Source organism: Hermetia illucens, chromosome 3, assembly GCF_905115235.1.
Source record: "Hermetia illucens chromosome 3, iHerIll2.2.curated.20191125, whole genome shotgun sequence".
NCBI classification, from domain to species: Eukaryota; Metazoa; Arthropoda; class Insecta; order Diptera; family Stratiomyidae; genus Hermetia; species Hermetia illucens.
In genome coordinates, this window is record NC_051851.1 from 161,291,181 (window position 1) to 161,314,323 (window position 23,143).

Sequence of the window (23,143 nt, forward strand, 5' to 3'; positions counted from 1 at the left end):
GTATCACCGCTTTCTCTCGAGCAGCTACCAGAGTTTTTTAGTTCTGATGATTGTATTAGTAAAAATGCGTACTTTTAATTATGTTTTTATGTAAATTGAATTTTCAGACATCAATTCAACTTTAACAAAATTGCAGTGTTGATGTCTACTCCTCTCGACCTTTCTCACACAAAAATTGCATTTCTCAACGTTGAATATTAAACCGGCCTCAAGGAGACGTTGAAAAATGGAATCGGACTCAAAAGAAGACGCGCCCAGACCGTCATCCAAAAAAAACGAAACGGAATTGGAGGTTTCGCAGCACAGATTGGACGAATCTCTAAAAGAAGAATCCGAAAGAGGGCGAGCTACAGAGATTTAACAATATGCCGTGACTAATTCCAAGCTTGAGAAGATACGATATTTGGCAATAATAATAATCGTTAGCGCAACAATCCATATTGGATCAAGGCCTTGAAGTGTGTTAGAACACTTCATTCAAGACCGTAACGGTACTGTTTCAGCATTCTCCTAAACGGCCTCTTCCAGTGAACTACCCTGCTTGGGCGTTGACCAAGCTCGCGCACTAGCTCCTGGATGTTTAACTAGAGGACCGTGGTTGCTCTCGTTCCGGGTTGCCGAAACTTAACTTCGGAACGATGGGGTAATCAAACACCACTGAAACAGAAAACACTAAAGGGTTAGGAATAATACTTACTTGATTGGCTTGGCTTAAGTAAAAGAAAACACTCGCGACTCCACTTCAACAAACCTTTATTTTCTAAGCACAATATTTTCTATTTCTTTCTTATTAATAATTTTTACTTAATTAATCTCAAAAGCGAGTTAAAGTAATTCCCGCGCGTAATAAAGTGTTCTCGGAGAGAACCCTTTAGCTCTGTTCAGAGGCTTTTTAACTACTCAAAATTAAAAGTAACGTTATTCTTAAAATCACCTATGTTTGACCCTTCCGTGTTTACACATTGCTTTGAAAGTGTTCTTGTACACAACACAATAACACTTGTTTATTATTATAAATCTGGTTGTCGGCGGCAAATCGACACCTGCTGTTGCGCTGCGAATTGCTGACACGGAAGAAAGTCATGTCGAGGCCAAATATACCATTTGGTACGTAACATGCTGATGCAAAGGCGGAAAAGAATCTCGTGATGTCCAAACAGGCCATTTGCATAGCATGTGATGTAACGACGGAAGAGGTTAAATGCGCAGGCAGACTGGGTTTCATGGGGCTAGCTCCAAAGATGCGGCTGCTGGAGAAAATCCGGTGAAATCGCTTGAAGAGGTACTCTACAGTATACTCTACAAGGCAATATGGTCAGCATTGCGCTCGCCCGAAATTGTTACCTTGATTTGACTTAGGTACTCATTCACGGCTGAGTCGACTCGTAGCCCACATCCAGTCACGATAACAAATCCCTCTCCCCCCAGTAAGATTTGAACTGCGACCTATAGTCTATAAAGGCAATATCTATAGTAGAAAAAGATGATGAAGTAGACCCTGCCTGAGATGGAGCGATGGCGTAGGTCAGTACGCCAGACAGCTTTTAGGGATATCGAATTGGTGGACCTCGGCGCAAAACCGGCAGCTAATGAAATGTGTGTTTTTGAGGTGGGGGAAGACAAAGCCTCTGAGCACTCAGACTCTAGTGGTGCATTGTACACGATTCCCTCGTCTAACGAAATATCCCGGATTTGTTTATGTATCGTAAGATTTCCGTTAGTGGATGTGATGCTACCCGCTGCAGTTGTAGCACATCGACATCAAAAATATGATGTCTGATGCGTCCATAGCAGGGTCACTCATATAGAAAATGTTCCGTAGATTCCGCTTCCCCATTGCAGGTTGGATATGTATCATCTTGGAGAATTCCCATTCTGAACATATGTCCAGCTACACTACAATGACTGGGTACCCAGAGTAGTTCCACGGCATTGAATCTAGAAACATTCTACATTCCTGCTCAGCGCCCTTCAATCATCCAGGCTGCCACCCTTAGGATCGAATACATTTCAGCCTGAAAGACCAGTGTACATTGTCCCAATGGAAATTCCCACTTCTCGTTTTTATTCGAAAGGTAGACTCCTGCTCCAGAGCCATCGGTGTTGAAAACGCCAGTATATCTTGACATGCATTCTTCCGGTTCTCCCCAGTTCTCTCTTCGTTTCAAGATAACCTCATCTCTTCTACCAAACAGATTTATTGGGATGCGAGAATCAGAAGGCATTGCAAAAATTGGAATCAGTTCTCCCAATAACTCTTCCAATGCTCTGTGCCCCTCACAGTCGATCAGCATACTTCACAGAAGTGGCGATAGCACACCTCTTTGACGGCAGCCTTTCGTCGCTTGTGTTGCTAGGTAGCGATCAACACCCGCTTCAGCATACATCAATCTCAGCTAGCGTAGATATACTTATTTGAAGTCTCATAACACCATGTTCTCCGGCGGCATCACAGAGCTTTTGGAAGGGCGCACAATCAAATGCCCCTTCAATGTCCACGAATACCCCCATCGCGTACTCGCCTTTCAAAGTTGCGTCCTCTCCCTTTCAAACCAAAGAGGGAAGAGCAGACTCATAGGACTTTCCACGTTGGTAAGTGTGTTGATTTTCATTTAGTGGGTGCCACCTTAGCGCCTTCTCCAAATGTGACGCTCAATCAATCTCTTCATTTCAGCAAAAATGATGTTGAGTCGATTTGCCTAAAGTTCTTTGGATTTGAACAGTCATCTCTCCCAGGCTTAGGTAAGAGGAGTACCTTCACGTTTAGCCCAGAGCAAAACATTTTCGAAAAATATTTCATCGAAATTGCTCTAAGTGCTCTATGCCCTCATGGCTGGGTAGATGCCCTCCATGCCAGCTGCTTGGAAGTCTTCAAATAATAGATTTAGAATTTCAAATTGATCCTCTATCGCCAAGGAGTCGTTAGTCGCCTAGGGAGCCCCACTTTGCCGCTAAGAACTTCATTCAGATGAGATGCTGACAAAACAAGTGCACCATCAAATAGAAATAAATGGATGAGGAAATTCATGCAACAATCGTATAACGCAGCCTTCTTTCTGAACAATATACCTCCAGAAGTAGCATACCGTCGACTACAAGGAAATGCGCTATTCCGGCATCAACAATAACAGCAATATCAACTACCACACCAACAGTACAACAAACAGCAGCACAAAAAGCTACAGCTGCCTTCAAAAACTCAACAGAACAGGTAAGTCGTGCGAACCTTTTCTTATACTCAAAACAGATCGAACTGTCAAAACGAAAAACAAACAAAAAAAATAAAATCCTTCCTTATACAGCTCCACTTAAATGCAGTAATCCCACTTCAACTCAAAGTCTAACCACAACAATCTCTCTTTTCACATGTGCCCTTCCAATAGATCCTCCTTTCCTCTGTCAAATGAGCCCGACAAATAGATCGTAGATCCTTGTTGGCAATGAAATGAAACTGAAAACCTGCCATAACTTTACAATCCCGACTGAAATTTCTCGGACCCCCGAGATGGTGGAATTGCAATCGTCTTAGCTTAACACCTACTAACAATACAAATATTCCCTTCATTCTTCGAAACGACAACTATTACAATCAAACTAATGCATCCATTCGCCTCAGTGAAAGAAAGTTCCTTAGAAGACCACCTCATCTGGATTTCTAGGCTTAAAAGAACTTTTTCGTTGCCTGCGAACCGACTCGCGTGTCCTGATCCAACACTCAAAATCGTTTTGCGTCTTTTTCCGGTAACCCTCCTCCGCCCATAAAACTCCCTGTTCACCAACCAATAATCTCAAAATAGTGCCGTAGTAAAGCAGGAGCAGGCAATAATCTTCGCATAAAGAGGTTAATCAAACAAATTATCAAGCTTGAAATGAATTTCTTAGTTAAAGTAATAAAAACTTGTTGTTTCTTTTTCGTTGGTGTGGATATTTATTCTTGCAAATACCGATATTTCGGGAACCACTTGTTCCCTTCATCAGTGCTCATCAGTTTCTTGTTCAAGTGGTTCCCGAAATATCGGTATTTGCAAGAATAAATATCCACACCAACGAAAAAGAAACAACAAGTTTTTATTACTTTAATTAATTAATCATTGGAAACACCACAAAATTTCACTCAGAATTTCTTAGATCGGTTGATTGAGTTTGGTAATTTACGGACCTCCAGGGGTATTTTTTGTCTGCAAATTTCCCTTCCCCTTCCGTTCACTCTTCCGGATGTTTAGTCTAAATGCGCAGAATTAAACAAGTACTGAGACGAACTAAGTGTGTTGGTGTGGAGTTGTGATCAGGTCCTGCTGAAACTTGGCCGACTGAACGAAACATTCCTGATGTGGGTGCCGAGGAACTCTAACATCGCTGGTAATGAGGGGGCTGACAGACTGGCTCGCCGAGGGTCTGGATCCACAATGGTGGGGCCAGAATCAGCTCTTGGAATCTACTGTCAAGTCTACTCTGAAGGGGGAAATTGCAATGATTCACGCAGCCGAGTGGAGAAATTTAGACTCTTGCCGGCAGGTGAAAATCCTTGTGAAAGAGCGTAGGGCCACTAAAGCAGCGTTTTTGTTGTCCTTTAAGAAGTGGGACATCAAAGCCCAGTAGGGTTTTTAACGGGACACTAATCCTTAAACTACCATATGGAAAAGATCGGGGTAGTAGTTCCGGCTATGTGCAGCCAATGTGAAGAGGAGGAGGAGACGACCCTGCACTTTTTATGCAGCTGCCCGGTCTCCTCAGATCTCAAACGAAGACACTTTGGCAAGGTTTTCTTTAATGAAAAATCTGCACACTCTCTGCCTCTGGAGAATGTGCTCAGATTCGCTAAAGCCTGCGAACGCCGTAGGCGGGAAGCATTGAATAGGCGATTTACGGGGATAGTACAATGGGTCTAATAATTGCCTGAGGGCTCGGAACTGCGGCTCTCCCCAGTACACTAAACTAATTAATTGAATTTCAATTTCGGAACGTTTTTTTGTATCCTAACTTACCTCGTAGTGTTCCTTTAAATTTTCCACACTCCTCATTATACTCAAATTTAATCCAATTCCGTATAACCTCGCAATGTGAGCGCAACCCATTGCCCCAATTTCCCGACTAGCATGATTGATTTCATTTATTTCACGACATCGCGAAAGAATTTCGGCTCCTCTCTTGTGCTCCTATTTTTTCTAGCAGTTTTAAGCTTATATTCAACCGCTCATCGAATTTCCACAACGTATATTTGCTGGGACCGTCGCGGTCAGGCATCATCAGATACGCAACCTCCAAGAACTAGAATAAAATGTCCTAAAATAAAATAGCGACCCAGCCCAAAATTCGAAAAAACAGAAACAGAACGGATATCAAGGGAAATGACCCAAGGTCGCAGGGACGTAAAACCTTGCACCATAAAAACCTCGGCTTGTAAATTACTTACTGCAACTTGATTTTAATCAATTCAATTGAACAATATCTTACACATTAACAAGACTTTTTGTGTAGTTACATTTCTTTCGAGTTGTTGGCTATGTATTCTTCCATTTCTGAATTGAAAATATAAACAATTTCCTTTTGAAAAGTTTGAATATTGCTCTCGCCATCCAACGCAGTAAGATTAAACAAATCAAATGATAAAAAAGAAGATGAAGGTATAAAACAATAAATTTGTCCTCCTTCTGTTTTACGTTCTTCAATCTCATCATAGCCTTTCAGTAAGAAATTTAAAAAGCATCTCTTTCCTCAAATACTGATTTCCAATTTTAGTCAGATATAAAGTAACAAAGCAACTCAATGGACCGTGAAACAACTACAGCACCGTCCAGTGAGGGGTTCAAATTTATTTCTAAATTTATTGATTTGTTTAGGTCCTGAAGCAGAATTTATTTTTCCGTCTCCAAAATAACAATTTACTCAAATATAAGTGGTAAGGTAAAAGTATCTTAAATAAAATTTGGTTTTATACCAAAACAACAGTTCGCATTAAGACAAAAATGTACAAAGATGTAGAGAGAATGAGCAGAACGAGTCCATTGGAAGTCATAGTCATAATCTCATAGCGCCATTGTATGAGGGAATTTGAAGAAAGAAAGACTAAAAATAATTAAATGTAAAGTCATTGAATGCAATGGAATCATTTTCATTTTCCCTTTTCCTAGATCAATTAAATGGAATTGTTTTTACTTATGCTTTCTACTACATGTTTTTGTCTACAGAGAAAAAGTGTAAGTTTGGCTTTCTGGTGTTGTCTTATCTGATCTTTTTTTTGTCAACAAAAAAATATGATTTCTATAAATCTTCTTTTCGAGATTCATCCACAACTCATTCCGTGTTTTGATTAGATTATTATAAGTTGGTGTTTTGTTTCGGAATGAATTGTGGCCAGACTTTCGAATGATAGCCCTATTGATGATGTCCCGATGAAATGTGGATATTCGGGATGACTCGTTGTCCCCAGTAACTATCCAGGTCAAATGGTGTGAAGCCGGGTGGATGTGGTGGTGCGTTTTCACATCGGTAGAACACCGGCCCGCCGTGTGGTCCATGTTCAGTCACCTGAAATAGAGAAGAAAATAATTCGGTTAGCAAATTGTGTTATTCAAAAATTATTCGATATTGTATACTCTAAGAAAACGGAATGAATAAAGTTTGACTACGTGCGTAACGCTTAAAATTCTGAAATGGCTCATTTAATTGCGGGTCGGCCAGAATTTCGGATTGATCAAACCTCAGAAAAGTAGCTTTTTCCGACTAAATGTGTTGAGAGGTTGTGGAGGCACAGGCTAGTTAGCAGGGATTCGTCCGGGCTCTGCACGCAAACGATGCGACCCACCACAAAGTGAAACTCACCTGCCTTAGTGACTCGCCTACCTGTGGGTTGCGGGGTGAGAGCCACGAGGCTGGCGGAGCAATCGGGAAGTAGAAGGTCAGTGAGAAGTGATGTAGAAAATTAAAAAATTAAAAAAAAAGGCAGAGTCAAGTTATTCTGGCGGCCTAGCCTGATTAAAGTTGCATAATTTTTGCAAGTCCCCACACGACCTCCTCGTGGTGGCCACTGGAAACCGTCTTCGGACGCGCCAAGAATGTGTAGGGCCGGGCTGGGAGTGGACTCATCCAACTAACGAGGATTTGCTTGTCTGCTGGTCATGTGTATGGCAAGTAGATCTGGCTTTCAAATAAAACCCTTACCTTGGTAACCGCACTAGCCGGGGAGGACATTTTTCCCAGACTACTTGTGGGACCAGGACATGAACTCAACTTTAAAAATACAAAAAAAGACGATAAAAGAAGAGGGGGTGATGACAGGCGCATCATCGGAGGATGAGTTGCTCGCATCCAGCCAGGAGACAAAAGCCGTCGAGAGCAGTACACTCGGTGCTAGCCGTAGCACCGCTGTGCAGAAACCAACCGCAGGGATCTTCCGGAGCGAGGTGGCAGGCGGACTAGTGGTTTACAGCCTGGAATCTACTGCCGTCAAAGTGGGTGTAGCGAGTACCAGACATAGTACTCCAAACCCGAAACCCTCGACGTCGAGGGATCCTTCAAAAGTGAAAACCAACAAGAACGCCGGTCACCGGAAACCGACTAAGAAGCGAAGGTCCACTGGTGTCCTGCTCAAGAGCCAGTACCAGAAGGCCATGCATATTCTCAGAAAGATTGCTAAGAAGAAGGAGGCCGGTACTGTCGACAAGCGGGATGAAAAAAACTTTGCTGAATACCAGGCGATTGTTGAGGAATACAATAACAAACGCCTGGCAGGTGAGAAGGCGAAGCCCATCGCTCTGAACACAATCGAATTCAAGACGAGGTCGAGCAAGATCACAAGCGGAGCATGCAGCAATAGTCAGCCGACGGGCCACGAACTGCAAAACCCTTCAGCGACATGGCCAGCAGCCACTTACGTGTGGCGCTGGCGGATGGCAATCTAGCGCCGGAGGTGTGGACCAGTGTTGAGGTCAAGCTGTCGAAGATGGTCGAGTAGATGGGCAAGTAGATCTGGCGAAGTTATGGACCGAAGCAACAGCTCGGGGACCGTCCTCCCTGCACTGGAGAAAGTGCTAATAGGACCCCAAACCAAGGTGTAACAGCATACGCCGAGGGCTGCGTTTCCAATGGGGAGCTTGGTCTTTAGTATGCGAAATCTGAATGCCTTGAGCACCTTCAGTTTCAAATAAGACCGGGCTAGCCAGGGTGGACATTCTTCCTGGACTACTCGTGGGACCAAGACATGGACTCAATTTTAGAAACGCAAAAAAAAAAAACGATGATAGAAGAGGGCGATGCCAGGCGCATCATCAGAGGGCAAGCTGCTGGCATCCAGCCAGGGGACAGTTGCCGTCGAGAGCAGTGCACTCGATGCTAACCGTAGCACCGCTGTGCTGAAAACAACCGCAGGGACCTCCCGGAGCGAGGCGGCAGACGGACTAATGGTTTCCAGCCCGAAACCATCGAATAAGAACCGAAGGTCCACTGGTGTCCTGCTCAAGAACCAGTACAATAAGGCCACGCTAAGAATAAGGAGGCCGGTACTGTCGACGAACGGGATGAAAAAAACCTCGCTAAATACCAGGCGATTGTTGAGGAATACAATAGCAAACGCCTAGCGGACGAGCTAGAAGCGCAACGCAATCGACGAGGTCGAGCAAGATCACAAGCGGAGCAGAGTGGGCAAGAGCTCAAACGCTACGCAACATCTGAAAAAAAGTACGCAGCCGGAGGTGTGGACCAGTGTTCAGACCAGGCTGTCGGAGATGGTCATTGAGCATCTCGCGAACACCGAAGGCAAAAAAAACGGGATTCATCCCTTGCTTTGATTCTTCTCAGGTGGTCCGTGGTTTCCATGTACTAGCTTACGAGGACCAAGTCTCTATGAACTTTCCCGGTTCATGCTTCGCTAAGATCAGCGGCACCTGGGAGGGCGAAAAACTCAATGTCATCCCTTACGACGAGATTCCCAGGAGACCAATCCTCGCATCTGATTGCCGAAGATCCGCATGGATAAGGATAAGCTTGTCCAATCCCTGCGTCTTCAAAACCTCAGGATTCCCATGGACGACTGGGTTGTTATCAAGGAGGAGGAACCCCAGACAAACAGCCAACTTTTTCTACTCCGTATAAACGAAGAGTGCCTAAAGGCACTGGAAAACGTCAACTATAAAGTGTGGTTCGGAGTCAGGAACACAAAGGTAAAAGTGTTCCGCTCTGCAAAATCGGACGATGACCTAGATCCAATCGACGCCGCCAACGAGCTGTTGGAGGAGATGATGGACGACACGGTCCGACGGACCCCCCCACGCAAACAGATCATGCTGAGAGTAAGACAGATAAATCTGCAGCACTCGAAGTGCGCCTCGAGGAAGACATCGACATCGCACTAATTCAGGAGCCCTGGGTCGGAGGCGACCGATCCACACGGGCTATGCTACATGCAAGCTAAACTTCACGAAAAACGTTGCTGTGCAGGGGTTTTCTCGAATACACACAGTGTATCTAAGTCGTATGGTCTCCCAAGTTTCGCCAGCGTATTCCAAGCGGAAGTACTGGCGATATTGGTAGTCTGTCGATGGCTGGAGCGAGATTCGAGTCCCAAGCGTAACGTAGCCATTCTGACCGACAGCCAAGCGGCCATCAAAGCAATCATCGCAAGTTGCAAGTTTTCTTCGACTCATTTCATTTCTCAAGTACTTTCGAAGATTTCACGTTAAGGGGGCTTTACACGCAACGATACATTGTAGCAATTTATCGTAACGATCAGATTGTTACAATTTATCGTTGTGTGTAAACGGGAGATTGTAGCGATTTATTGGGATTGAAGTTGGAGTGGATGGTTGATGCCGGCCGGCATCAATTTCTGGGAATCGTAACGATTCTTCACCTTTCTCACCAAACAACCGATGTACAGCGACAGCAACACTACTTCCTCCATGGTTAAAGCTTTTATAAAGACTGGGGGGTCGATGTAGGGTGACATTTGACAAGAAATCGTTACAATTTAGCGTAGCGTGTAAACAGTGCTCTACTCTTTCAATTTGTTGGAGCGATAAATCGTTCAATGAATTGTTACGAGTTATCGTTGCGTGTAAAGCCCCCTTTAAGAAGGGGGAAAAGGGCTTTTCAGCCGAAAAAGGAGAATTTCCATTCAGAGGTTCGATAACAACCACATTCCATACTTAACGATAATTCCGGTATACATTCCACACAACAGTTTAGGAAAGCTCACAAGAAACCGAGCAAAATAATGCTGTATATTCCAAAACCTAGAAAACTCCTTGCTCTTCTCAACTACTTCACAATCAGGACTATAAAAAAATACTTTCTAATGCTTCTGAAATCATTTTCGAAAATCAGTAACCTGATAACTTAGAAAATCATAAATTGATAGTGAAAATCAAATATGAAAATTAAATAAAATTTTAAGGACTAACTGTGTAAGCAACGAAAAAGTGAAACAATCTAAATATTACAAAATCGGAAAAGGAGAATTATCTTTTATTAGATATAAAACGAACTTTAGTTTATTTAATAACATTCTAGCGATGTACGACGGTGCCAGCACCTCAGCAGATTATTTTCGTCGAGCTTTGGCGGAAATCAACCAGAATCCTAGCGGAAGGTGTAAGTGTGGAGTTGAGGGTTTAAGTTTCTTTGTGTTTATAGCTCGAACGTTGTTGATCTCTATCGAACAAGTTTCAATAGAGACTTGGTTTAGAAAATTTTCTATTTCTAATCAACGAAATCAAACCAGCATGCCCAGAGAATTTGCCGCTCCATAAACAAGAATTCAAGGTAACCCTCCTGATTATTTTTCCCTTGAACAAGAGCTTATTTTTTAGGGCGCTGATACTAATGGTAACAGAATTTTAACGTAACGCAACGTGATAATCGAAGAAAAAACCTGAAACCGTACAAATGGTCAATAGTCGAGAAAGGATTGACGGAAAGTTCTAAATCTTCATATTTTATGCTTTGAATTATCATTTTGCTTTTGTTGCATTTTCTGGGTGGCAGTTCGTTGTGATCTATATAATTTTGGAAATTTATAAGCTGCAGATAACGATCAGCAACTCCTGACGCTACACCGCCTCATTCATCAAGGCTTTCTCAAAATGATGCAAAATAGAACCTATGTCCCCGTCGGCGAACGCTACACCCACAGCGATCACTAGGCAATCTTCTTTGAGACATGCCGAAACCGAGAAAGATGTCAGGGCGGTCTGCTAAAGCTTCAGAGCAGACGTTCATAGAGGTGTGGCTATACCAACCTAATAAAGCAGGCGCCTCTCCGGAAAGAGCGGCTCATATGGCTCAATGCATTTCCAAAGCATGTGACGCGTCTATGCTTAGGAGGTTCTCATTCCCCAGCAGAAAACCAAACTACTGGTGGAATACAGAACTGGCCAGCCTTCGATCAACCTGCCACCGAGCCAGAAGAACGGCTCAGAGGGCGGTAGGCAAAATCGATCAAGGGCAAAAGGAGCGCGCATATAAGGAAGCCCGCAAATCCCTCAAACTCACCATCCAACGGAGCAAGAGGGAATGCTCAGAAGCGGACGTAAACACTTTGGGGAGCGCCTATAGAATCGTGATGGGGCGATTCAGAGGCCGTTCATTTCCGCAGATCACGTGCCCTTCACTGTTGTTAAAAATTATCCAGGGATCATTCCCTCAGCAAGAGGAGGCACTGACAGCTATCACGAGCTACTGGAGATTTGCGCTAGAATATGAGATAACAAAACTCCTGGTCTGGATGACGTTACGAATAGGTCGAAGATGCTGAGTTATACTCATGGGAAGCGATCAGTGCTACTAAGGGTTGGCTATAGAGTTCTGGTCTGACACTTGCGGAGGAAAAAACGGAAGTGCTCCTCATCACCATGACCCGTAGAAGAAATTATGCCCGCATTCAAGTTGAAAATCATGTCATCACTTCTAAGCCAGCCATCAAATATTTGGGAGTGATGATAGACATGAAGCTCAGCTATAAGTAAAACGTGCAGAATGCTTATGACAAAGCATCCACCGCAAATGTGGCCCTGGCAAGGATGATGCCAAACATGGGAGAGCCACGGCATGCTTCCAGGTTGCTTATAGCTAGGGCAGTGAGTTCAATCCTGCTCTATGCAGCTCCAATTTGGGAAAATGCATTGCAGATCATTTTTGACGCTATCAAACTGAGTGCAGTCTGCAGAAGAACAGCCCTAAGGGTATGCTCGGCATCCAGGACTGTCCCAGATGATGCGGCATTCATCATCTCGGGAATGATGCCCATTGACATCTTGCCAGATGAGATGACGAACATATACAATGCGAAGTCTATCTTTCCTTTATCGCAGACGAAGAACGCCGAAAGGGAGAGAACTCTAAATAGATGGCAAGAGCGTTGGAAACGCTCGAGAAAGGGTCGGTGAATGTGGTGGAATGGTTGGAGAGGCGGCACGGCAAGATTAACTATAATCATGGAGGATATCGCCAGTACCTGTTCAGATTTAAAGTAGATACCTCACCCGATTGTCCAAACTGTAATGGAGTCCCAGAGGACCCAGAGCGTGTATTCATGGTCGCATCAATCTAGAGCAAATTGCGAAAGGCAAAAGAGACTAGAAAAACGCGATTACATACGCCGCGTAGAGACGAAAGGTGACCAAGCTAAAGTGAGCTGAATCACCTCCGTGATGTAATATCGTATGGTGGTTCCACGGGGCTTGGGGGGTGGTTTTAGTGGGTAAGAATCCCACACGATGGCGTGTCCAGGTGTCTCTTTTGAAGATTTCCACCTCCTCCAAAAAAAAAAGACAGCCAGTAAACCGATTTTAATGAGATTATTTTTACACAAAACCTTGCAAAGGTCTGAGGATAAATAAATTCTTCATAAATGCGATTTTAATATTTCACGCGAATGTCAATTATTTTCGCTAATTATGACGTCAGCATCTTATTTGCATGGCTTTAGAAGCAATAAATTCGCCCGAAACTACTATAACTTTGGCGTTAATGGAGAGATTTCGATGAAATTTCGCATGTGTATACGAAATATTGCCCTCTATGTTGGTTGCCTAGTAGTCCTAGGATGAATTTAAGGGGGTTTTCCAATTAATTTCTAAAAGTTGGTAATATACTATTAGAAAGATTATTTGAACAGATATCGGAATGACACATATTTTGAGGCCTAGATTTCATCTAACCGCAACTTCCTTAATTTTTTTTTCGGATTTGTGGGTTGGGTAGTTTCCGAAAATGAATCCTGTCTCACTCTTTAAGTGTACATTTTGATTCCTTACTCAAGCACTTTGCAATTCACGTCAAAACTAATATCAGATAAAAAAAACATTGCGTTGCCTTAGCGTTTAATAAGAAATAATTGTTTGTATTATGTTTTGAGCTCTTGAGTTTTTATTGCTCCCTAACCCTCTCCCAGGAAGCGTCAGTCCTCTCAAATAATTACGATTCCTCCCATTATATTGAAAGCGACAGAGGGCGAACGATTAGGTTGGGGTGGGCCGCCGCAGGACCACCATATCATCTGGCCCCCATGAAAAAGAAAGGAAGACGGGGGCTGCTTGTCGGGTAAATGTCTGAATCGGCTCAGACTTGATCCTTTCCCGTCCATTCCTTGCACGTTAGTTTTTTTGTGTGTTAATCCTCTTCCTTATCAGGCGGTTTGACAATTCAGCTCCTTTAGGAATGAAATTTTCGGTGCTATCAACCCGCCTCAAGACTACAGGTCTCTATTAGAGTAGTTTACCATGGATGAGTTTTTCTTTTGAGTATATTGAGTCTAGGCACATGAGTAAAATCTGTGCCCTGACAGGGCGATAATATTTGTGGATCAAGACCCCCGTCCCTCATCTCGCCATACTACTAGCGTTGGTATTAGCTCCAGCATGTGCCCTGCGGTTCCTCATATTATCTCCCGCAGTCGGTGTTCACGACTGGCAAACCTGTTAGGGAAGTTTGGTTGGTTGACCAGGGCGCTAAGGAGATGCAACGCCATACTACGGCATCCACAGTCTCAGGTTTCAATTGAGACTATGCTTCAGTTTCATTATCATTGCACATTACACACTGTTGTACAAGTGATACAAGCAACGTGACAGTACAAACGCGAGCACAAACATCCAAGACGACGGGGATTCGAACCAGGGATAACGAGATCGAGAGACTGACGCGCAACTACCTCGACCACCGCACCGATCATAAATAAAATAGAGGAAATAACAATAAATAGGAAGAACTTGCGGAAATACCTTACACTCCAGAAAGGGCTAAATAACAGACAAAACATTGAAACCTTGGTCGACACAAATGAATTACAAACGCCACTTAAGAAGATGAAACGGGGCCTCAACAAGTGTCCTACTAATCTTTCTTTTGTATAAACTGCTTCTGGGCCACATTTTCAAATTCTATTGTAAAATATTAGTCTTAGCATCCAAGATATTCGCTTTCCTTTTTCTTTTTTTGATTTGGTATTCAATTTGTTTTGATGAAACATATCAGGTGTACAAGCTTAAATTCCCTGTTTACTCACAGATGGCGTCAGTGAGCGTATCAAACTACTATGAACACGCCATATATTTTTTTAGTACGACATTTGTCAACAATTGTCAGACATTATCATCAGTAATTTCATGCAAATTTTTTCTCTTTAAAAATCATATCCAGTTTTCTTCTTTTTCTTCAGCCTTTGTTCCGTTCACAATCGGGGTCGGTTCGTCGCGATCAGTTTCGCCATTTGGCTCTATCGAATGCCTGATCTAGGTGCAATCTCGAGACTTCCATCCCCATCCAGCACATCATGTCCAGTCTTGCTCCCGGAAAAATCCTTTGGGGAAACTCTACTTTTTTGCTTCAATTTGAAGAAATTAGCCACTGAATCGCGTCGAATGCCTGTGGAGGCCTACGGCGACAATGCTCTATCGGAAGCAACGTGCTGAGACTGGTTTCGTCGGTTCAAAGATGGAAATTTCGATCTGAAGAAACGTAAAAATCGCCCAGGAAAGTTAAAGATCAGGAACTGGAGGCTCTTTTGGACGCAGACGATTCTCAAACGCCAAATGCCGAAAATCCTCGCCAAGCAATTAGGTGTTTATCAACAAGCCGTTTCCATGCGTCTACGTACAAAGGGAAAGATTCAAAAGATCGGAAAATGGGTGCCTCATGAATTGAACGATAGGCTGCCAAACACAAAAGAAAGATGTTTTTGTATCGGATTGTGACTGGCGACGAAAAGTGGATTTATTTCGAGAATCCTAAACGAAAAAAAAATTGTGGGTTGATGACGCCCAAAGAGCGAAACCTTCTGCAAGACCAAATCGCTTCGAACGGAAGACGATGCTGTGCGTGTGGTGGGATCAACGAGGTATTATCTGAACTATGAACTGTTGAAACTTGGTGAAACTGTCGATGCCCACCGTTATCACCAACAACTGATCAAATTACATTGTACTCTGAATGGAAAACGGCCGGGATATCAGCAAAGCCGTGAAAAGCAGATTTTCCTCCATCATAATGCTCCGTCGCACACGTCGAAACTACTTAGAAACGCTCAACTGGGAGATACTACCCCATCCCGCTTATTCACCAGACCTGGCCCCATCCGACTATCATCTGTTGTCATCGATGGACCAAAAAACAGCGAATTTTAGCTTGTACACCTGGTAAGGGATAAACTATAATTGAATCGACCCTTTGGACCTTCAAGCAAAGATGCACATCAGCACGTAGCACACGTTATCTCTGTGTAAAACTGCAAGTGACAATAATTGACCGGTGAAGCTTTCACGTTAGTAAACTGATCTGAATCGCGGCGGTCACTACAAACCCACATTTCTCAAGGCCGTCATACAAGTTTTAGCTTGTTATTCTGCGTCGCTAAGACTTATCAAACGAAATTCTGAGAATTTGACCCATTGCTAGGGGGATGGATACTAAATTTCCCGCCTAACTGATGATACAAGGGTCACGCTATGACACGTAATAAAAGGACCAATTTCTCGAACTGTTAAGCGATGAAACATTCCAACCATATCTGACGCCATTTTTGTGTCTAATTGCATTTGGTGCTAATCAACTTGCATCGTTTATCATAAATTCTAACACTTTGGCGCTCACTTGGCAATTTGGATAAATCCCACCGCCCAATATTTCGGGCGATATTTAAATCAATTCATGAAGGATGAAGTGATAGATGACAAACATTACAGTCCGGTCCGTAACTGATTTGTCCTAGCACAGCACATATCATACAAAGATGAGGGTAAACAACTGACGTGGCTCTGACTTTTTTTGGAAATATTCCGATAACAAACCACTCCTCCCGGTTCTCCCTCGCCTTAACTCAGTGCAATTGCAAAAAACGTTAAACTTTGAGCACACAAAATGCACTGCAAGCAATTTCCCGATTGAAAACGAATATTATGGCAATTTTTCCAGCTCAACCCAACATTCCATTTGCTCACTAAAGCATAAATACGGCGTTCACTAACATTAACTAGCGCGAACCGGCCTCTTTGATTATTAAAACGACAGCCAAAGGGCAACGCAGGCCAAAGTTTGCTTCTCGAGCAAAGTACGAAATTTTGAAGGGCTTCCACCCGACAAATAGAATATTCAACAATATGCAAACGGACTTGGGGAAAGTGAAGCGCCACGAACCGCCCCAAGCTATCGTAAACGTTCTCTTCCACTTTCAAAGTCCACACGATTGCCTTACGATCCTAAACACTCATCAGCTCAGTAAAATCAATGCGAAAATGAGCATGACCTCCACCCAATTTCGCTTGCCCTAGATATCGTTTCCGACATAAATTACACCTCAATAAACGGAACACAAAACTCCTCACCTGGTTCCAGGCCTCTTTGATGTACCGGATCAGTTCATCGTGTTGTGTGATGGTTTCCCTCGGCTGTTGCGGCGGCCTCCGCGTCAACCCGGGCGCTTGGGCGCGTCTAAAGTTGTGATAGCTGCAAACGAGAAGAAAAGAATGTAAACAAAGATCCCCAACGGTCTGTGCACTGCCAGTCTTCCGGGCGATACGCTGGCAATATGCTGCCTGTTATCTAGTGAATATCGCCTCCAAGTCTGGATTCAGTACAAGCGTCGCCCAAAGAATGGCCTCAATCGCCTTCCGGACGCCCATCAAGTCATCCCCAATCAAACTTACTCATTATTTCGGTCCATTTTCTAAATTTGCTAGTTTGGAAGCTCTCTCCTTACACGTCTATTCGTTGCGGCAGCAAAACAGACAAATTGAATATCAAACACGAAACCAACGCTCGTCACCTCCTTTCACAAATAAAAACAACAATCACTGCAAGAAATCGCACGTACAAAATATACACGAAACGAACAGACTTAGATCGACTGCGAACTAAGCGTCGACGGTAAATAAATGAAGAGAAAAGTCTAGCGGAGAAATGTCGTCGACATCGATTTTATTATGGCTGGCTGAATGCAGATATACGTCGTCGCCGACGACGCCGCAAAGATGAAGTGTGAAGAGTGGTCTCGACTTTGCAGCAGAGGCAAAGCTGGCTGGAGAGTAAAAGCAAAAGCAATTAACTTACAAGTGACAGTTGACAGTAAACTTTTAGGGGAGCAGGGTTGCAACTTAGGGGAGAAGGAGTGTTAGCTCGGAAAGATGTACTAAAATCGGTGCGGTTAGAGTTCAGTGGTTAACGCATTTAGAACGATGGTCAGTTGAAATAGAACAAAAAATATATTAATTCTTCGAAGAAAGTACGATGTAACTACTCAAAAGTAGCGTGATACTATCAAACAGTAATCAGAAATCCCCATTCAAACATAAGAAGTTTTAGGAAATCAACCAACTAAAATTAAAGTAAATTATTTTCGGAATTAGGTTGGACATTGATTTGCTGCTTAAATTAACATCTACGAGAAGATTTATTTCGTTAAAAAAAATGGTACTTTCCGTGAAAAACATAGAAAATAATGTTCACATTTAATAAAAGTTATAAAATAACTGATAATTAAAAATATATAAGTAACTAATTAATGATCTGTAGGGTATCCTCGACTCTTCATTACTCCTCCTAGTTTATTAGGCCTTCTTGACTTATAGACTGCGCACATAGGTCATTTTGCCCGATTTAATAATAATAATACTAATAATCGTTGGCATAATAATCCATGTTGGATCAGTGCCTTGAAGTGTGTTAGAGCACTTCATTCAAGACCGTAACGGTACACTACAGAACACTGTAGGAGGCAATGTGGTCAGCATTACCCTCGCCCGAGATTATTACCCTGATTTGGCTCAGGTACTCCCTTTCGCTCCACCTATACCTTATTCATGGTTCTTCCCATACACCACCGCCGAGGGCAGTACCAAACGAAATACCTGCTACCTTAGTCAATCCATTTCTTCAAACCTTAACATCCATCTTTTCGTTTGCCTTGACTAAAAAAATACCAACAACCTCGGAAGATACTGAGTGTCCCTTAGCGGTGCAACCTTTGTTTTGGCCGACAACAACTACGGCCTGATTTGTTCGCACGAACCGTTCGTTCGTAAACCGCCACCGCTGATGAATCGGCCAATTTGATATTCACCTGAAGCATAAATAGACCCTGGATCGGATTCCACCGTACTCCCGGTGCCAGCAGCTCGACCTGCTCCTACATTTGGATTCCCGTGCCCCTCAAATTGATTTTAAAGAAAATTTTTCAAAATGGAATGACTGCTGCTTGTTCATCATAAGAATAGAATTAGATTTCTCTCTCCGATTTTTCTGTATGGCTTAACTGAAGAAGAATATCGACAAAAATGCCAAGTTTGAAATTGCCAACCTACCGGCCGACAGTCTCAAAGTGTGACAAAGACAGATGCCAACACAGTCACCAAAGAAAATACCGTACTTTATCAGCGGATCAGGTGGGGAAACCTAGCAAACGAGATGCCACCCAATGTTTTAACTGCCAACATTTCCCCAAATTGTGGACACAACCCCAGATGTGTCAAGTGCGCAGGCCCTGACGCCGCTAGGGACTACCCCCGTTCGACTGTACAAGACAACACCGACAAGGGGTTGGCGGAGCCCCTCAAATGCGCAAACTGACCAACTGGGTCACCCAGCCAACTTCTCCAAATGGCCCGTAGGCTGGAATCAATGCAACGTCCAACGCCGCTCTGCTCCGTTCTTCCTCCCTTAGACAGACTCTCCGCTGTTTGTGTCTTTTAGCCTAGCTCTCTGCCTCATTCCAACTGGATCATCCCTCCCTCACCTTGGGTTGAGTAAGACCCGAAACCCTTAGCTCTTCATCGCCCCCACATTCTTTTATTCCCAGGGGCTTTTTCATGGAAGCCAGGTCCCCATTCAACATGTCATTTTCCTCCCTGTGGAACACAATCTCTGACTTCTGCCACCACTACCTCCGTTTTCCGGCTAAAAACAAACCCGAAGCGTGCTTATAATTCCTCTTCAAATTGCTAGACAACCAAAATGAAGGTAATACCCAACACTAACTCGCTCATTTAGGGCATTTATCATTTATGGCAAATAGCATCCCATCGGCTGCACTGGTATCAAACTGTTAGAAGTAATCAGACTACCTGTTAGGGGTGGAAGGATCCTTCGAATCCTAATCAGCTCTCTTCATTTCCCGGGCTGCGCAGGTCGCCACCACATTGCCATTCTGTCCGAACTCTGGGAAATCGTGGCGAGTTTCGACGCCTTCATCCTCGGCGGTGAACTTAACGCAAGCGACGTAACTTCGGACGACTCAGTTAACAACGAAAACGGCAAAGTGCTCTTCGATTGGTTCCAGTCAGGCCCATTCCTTAGCGCGGACATCATTAACGTCTTCCTCGAGGGTCTTCCTTCCTAGACGGCTTTATAATCTTGTCCAATCTCTCAGCATGTGTCATTAGCTGCTCTCCTTTGGCAGCCCACTCCGACCACCATGCCCTCAGACTTTCTTTGCATCTACAGCAAATTCTCCCTTCCCTCCACCATCCGCATAAATGCAGATCATTCAGTTTGACAAACTGGGACCATTTTCAAAGCGACCCATCCAGTGCGCTCCTCTGGACAAACCGCGCATTCATTCTAATGATGAGCTAGATACTTACATACTTCATCACTCCTCTTAGTCTGCGATAGAAACAGACTATTGCAGCACAGGAAACGATTATTTCACCGGATACGGATCAGATGCAACGCTGATTACCGCCTTCTCTCCGAGATCATTAAAACCCTGTCCAGCAAAATCGACGGAGCTATTCGGTCCGAACTGAATGCATCCTACAAGTAACTCCTCAAATCCCCCAAACTTGGTCCACAAGTTTTCTCAATGATTAATCGATTGACTGGAAGGAAACAATCTTCTCTCAAAGTCAACTACTTCCCGATAAAAATAGGTAACCTCCAGTTTCATTCCCCTGACGAAAAAATATCCGCCTGCGTAGACTACTTCAGCCACTTATTCAGGGGCAAATCGCCCCGCGGACAGCATCTGGAACCCGGTGGTCGCCACTACTGTCAACGATAAAAGGTTGAACTTGGAGGGATCTTACCTTTGCCCCTTTTCCCCCAGTTGCCTTCCTGATATAGTGAGAATAGGCCCGTTCGCCTCCTTCTCCTTCTTTACCTCCCTAGAAGAAGTCGAATCAATCACCCGGTCCAACAATAAAAAATCTTCGGGCCCCGATGTCATCTCTAACTTTTTCCTGCGGAAGTTTGTGCCGACCATCAGTGAACGTCTTGCCATCCTCTTCAACAATTGCCTGAACAACGGACACTTCCCGGTATCATGCAAATCAGCCCTCCTAATATTTATCCCTTAGAAGGGGTGTTTGTACAATCTCGGAGATATGAGGCATATCTCTCTTCTTTAGAATATTGAAAAAACCTTCGAACATATCCTACTAAGTCACAGGAACATACGCTAGCCCCCTATCACTCCACTTAATCAATTCGGCTTCGAAAATCTCCGATCCACCGAGCAGGCCATCCTGTATCGGCAAGAGCATATCCTCAATCACCTGGAAAATAGGCATTGCACCGTAGCCTGTACCTTAGACCTCGAAATGGCATTTGATTCAGTTTGGAAAGAGCGCTTGCTCTACAAACTAATTCAGTCCAATTGCCCCCTCCCCTTATTTATAATCCTTGGAGACTTCAACTCCAACAGAACTTACTACGTGCGCTTCGATGGACTTCGCTCCATCGACTTCCCGGTCAACTTAGGAATCCCTCAGTGATCTATTCTAGGCCACAAACTTTTTAACATCTTTCTCCACGATATTCCCCTCCCTCCCGTAAACTTATCCCCCGCGCCAACGGCAACTCAGGCAGTCCCTCACCCGCCCTTTTCCCCGCACCAGGAGAGATCGTCCTTCCTCTTCGCTGATGACACCATTCTATATGCGAACGGTATCAGGCCCTCTCCCTCTCTCAAACTCCTAACCAATAGGATCATTTCGTATTTCCACTGGTGGGCCCTCACCGCTAATTCCCTTAAGTCTGAGGTTATTTGCTTCAGAAACCCCGGCGGGAAGTGCCACTGGCGCCCAGAAAGTAAAAACCTGTATTTACGCATTGCTAACAAAGTTAAATCCAACCGTCACGTCAGATCTGCTATTGCCAATGCTTCTAAGGCCACAACTGCATTAAAAAACCTCCTTTCATCCCGGGCCCTGTTCCCAAACCATTAAAACTCTTTTATACAAAACTCTTATTCGCCCAATCCTGCCCTATGGTTTTCCTCCCTGTCACCTAACGTAGCAGAAGCCCTCCAACGCTTCGAAAGGAGGATATTCAGGAAATGCATAGATTAATATAGATATAGATTAATTATATGTGATATCTGTAAACATTAACTTCTTCTCTAAATTAAGGTCCCTCCTATCAATTAGGCTCCACAATACATGCCCCGCAATCCCACAGTCCTCTTCATCCCTCCGGTCTTTGGTCACTGTCCTTGCACAGGTCCAAATCGAGTAAAAGGTTACCCTTTCTCAGTTTGCTATCATAATCGAGAACGGCCTGCGCTTTACCCCAAATCAGTCGATCAATCCTGTCCACCCATGCCTAAAAACTCCCATTTTCTCGTTCTCGACGAACCCGGCAGCGACAACGGAATAACGATTTGCACATTTTCTCATGGAACATACGCTCCCTGTGCAGAGATGGAGCTGCCAAGCAGCTAGCCGATTCCCTGCCCCAATATAGGGCTGATGTAACAGCCTTACAGGAGATGTGTTGGACAGGGAAAGGGGTAACGGACGATGGTGATAGCACTTTTCGTCCTGGGACCTATACTACCCTTTAACCACTGAGCGCAAGCATGAATGATTAAATTACCACCTAACGCAGTTCCTTACGGAACAGGGTGGATACAGGAAGTAGTTACATCGCTTCGGATTGGATGAGTCTTCAGACTGTCTAAAATGCGCCGCTACACCTGAGGACCCGGAGCATGTTATGTTCCACTGTCCGAGATTCGCGAATAAAAGAAAGAGGTTAAACGATGCCCTCAACGCAGTTATCGGATCCCATAATTTCGTGGAGGCGATGCTGAGGTCCGCCGCAATCTGGGGTGCGATAAGCGGAACAGTAACTGTGATACAACAGAAGCTGAAGGAACTGGAACGAGCTCGGAAAGCGCGACGGACGCGTGACTTAGTTGAGCTGGTGTTAACCAGAGCCCTCCTTGCGAAGTAATACTTCACGTGAGGATATGGCGGAGAAGTGGGGGTGGTTTTAGTGGGTGAGAATCCGACACACTGTGCCAACTTTGCGCAGCAGTCTCTTTTTAAGATTTCCACTTCCACCCATAAAAAGAAGGGTAGACCCTAGGCTAGCCTACAAATTTTTATTCGCCTTTTACGACAAGCAAAGAATACTTTTAGTAAATCTTTAATCCCTAATTGGAAGGAAGGTCACTCTCTTAGTGGGCTAACGACGCAACAGATTTATATTAAATTCTGACCCTGTTTTTCAATGAAAGTAAATTCACTTCATTCCATTTTTACATATCAATTTCTTCTTGATGCAAATTTAGACAAAATAACACTTTCCTCCAATCTACCCAACAATTCAAACCCAATTTCCCGCTCACAGAGTCGTCAAAGACCATTCCATTCCCACTACATTCCGCTCATATAACGAATAAATTTCGAACAATTGTCCGCTCTCGCGCTTCGCG

General features: G+C 43.9%; 1 protein-coding gene across 1 annotated transcript; it reads right to left on the bottom strand.

The window, feature by feature from the left end:
- Positions 1-5,405: 5,405 nt before the first annotated feature.
- On the bottom strand, positions 5,406-17,531 carry LOC119651644 (MAPK regulated corepressor interacting protein 2). The gene is made up of 3 exons (XM_038055319.1): positions 17,136-17,531; positions 16,815-16,935; positions 5,406-6,528 (listed from the first exon to the last, which is right to left on the bottom strand). Exons 1-3 carry the CDS (start codon positions 17,150-17,152, stop codon positions 6,376-6,378), a joined length of 291 nt encoding a protein of 96 aa, XP_037911247.1. The 5' UTR covers positions 17,153-17,531; the 3' UTR covers positions 5,406-6,375.
- Between the last annotated feature and the right edge of the window lie 5,612 nt (positions 17,532-23,143).

Coding starts and splice junctions, on each gene's coding strand:
- LOC119651644 (XM_038055319.1), bottom strand. Junction 6,529..16,814: donor TCAAAGAGGCCTGGAACCAG/GTGAGGAGTTTT, acceptor TCTCTATTTCAG/GTGACTGAACATGGACCACA.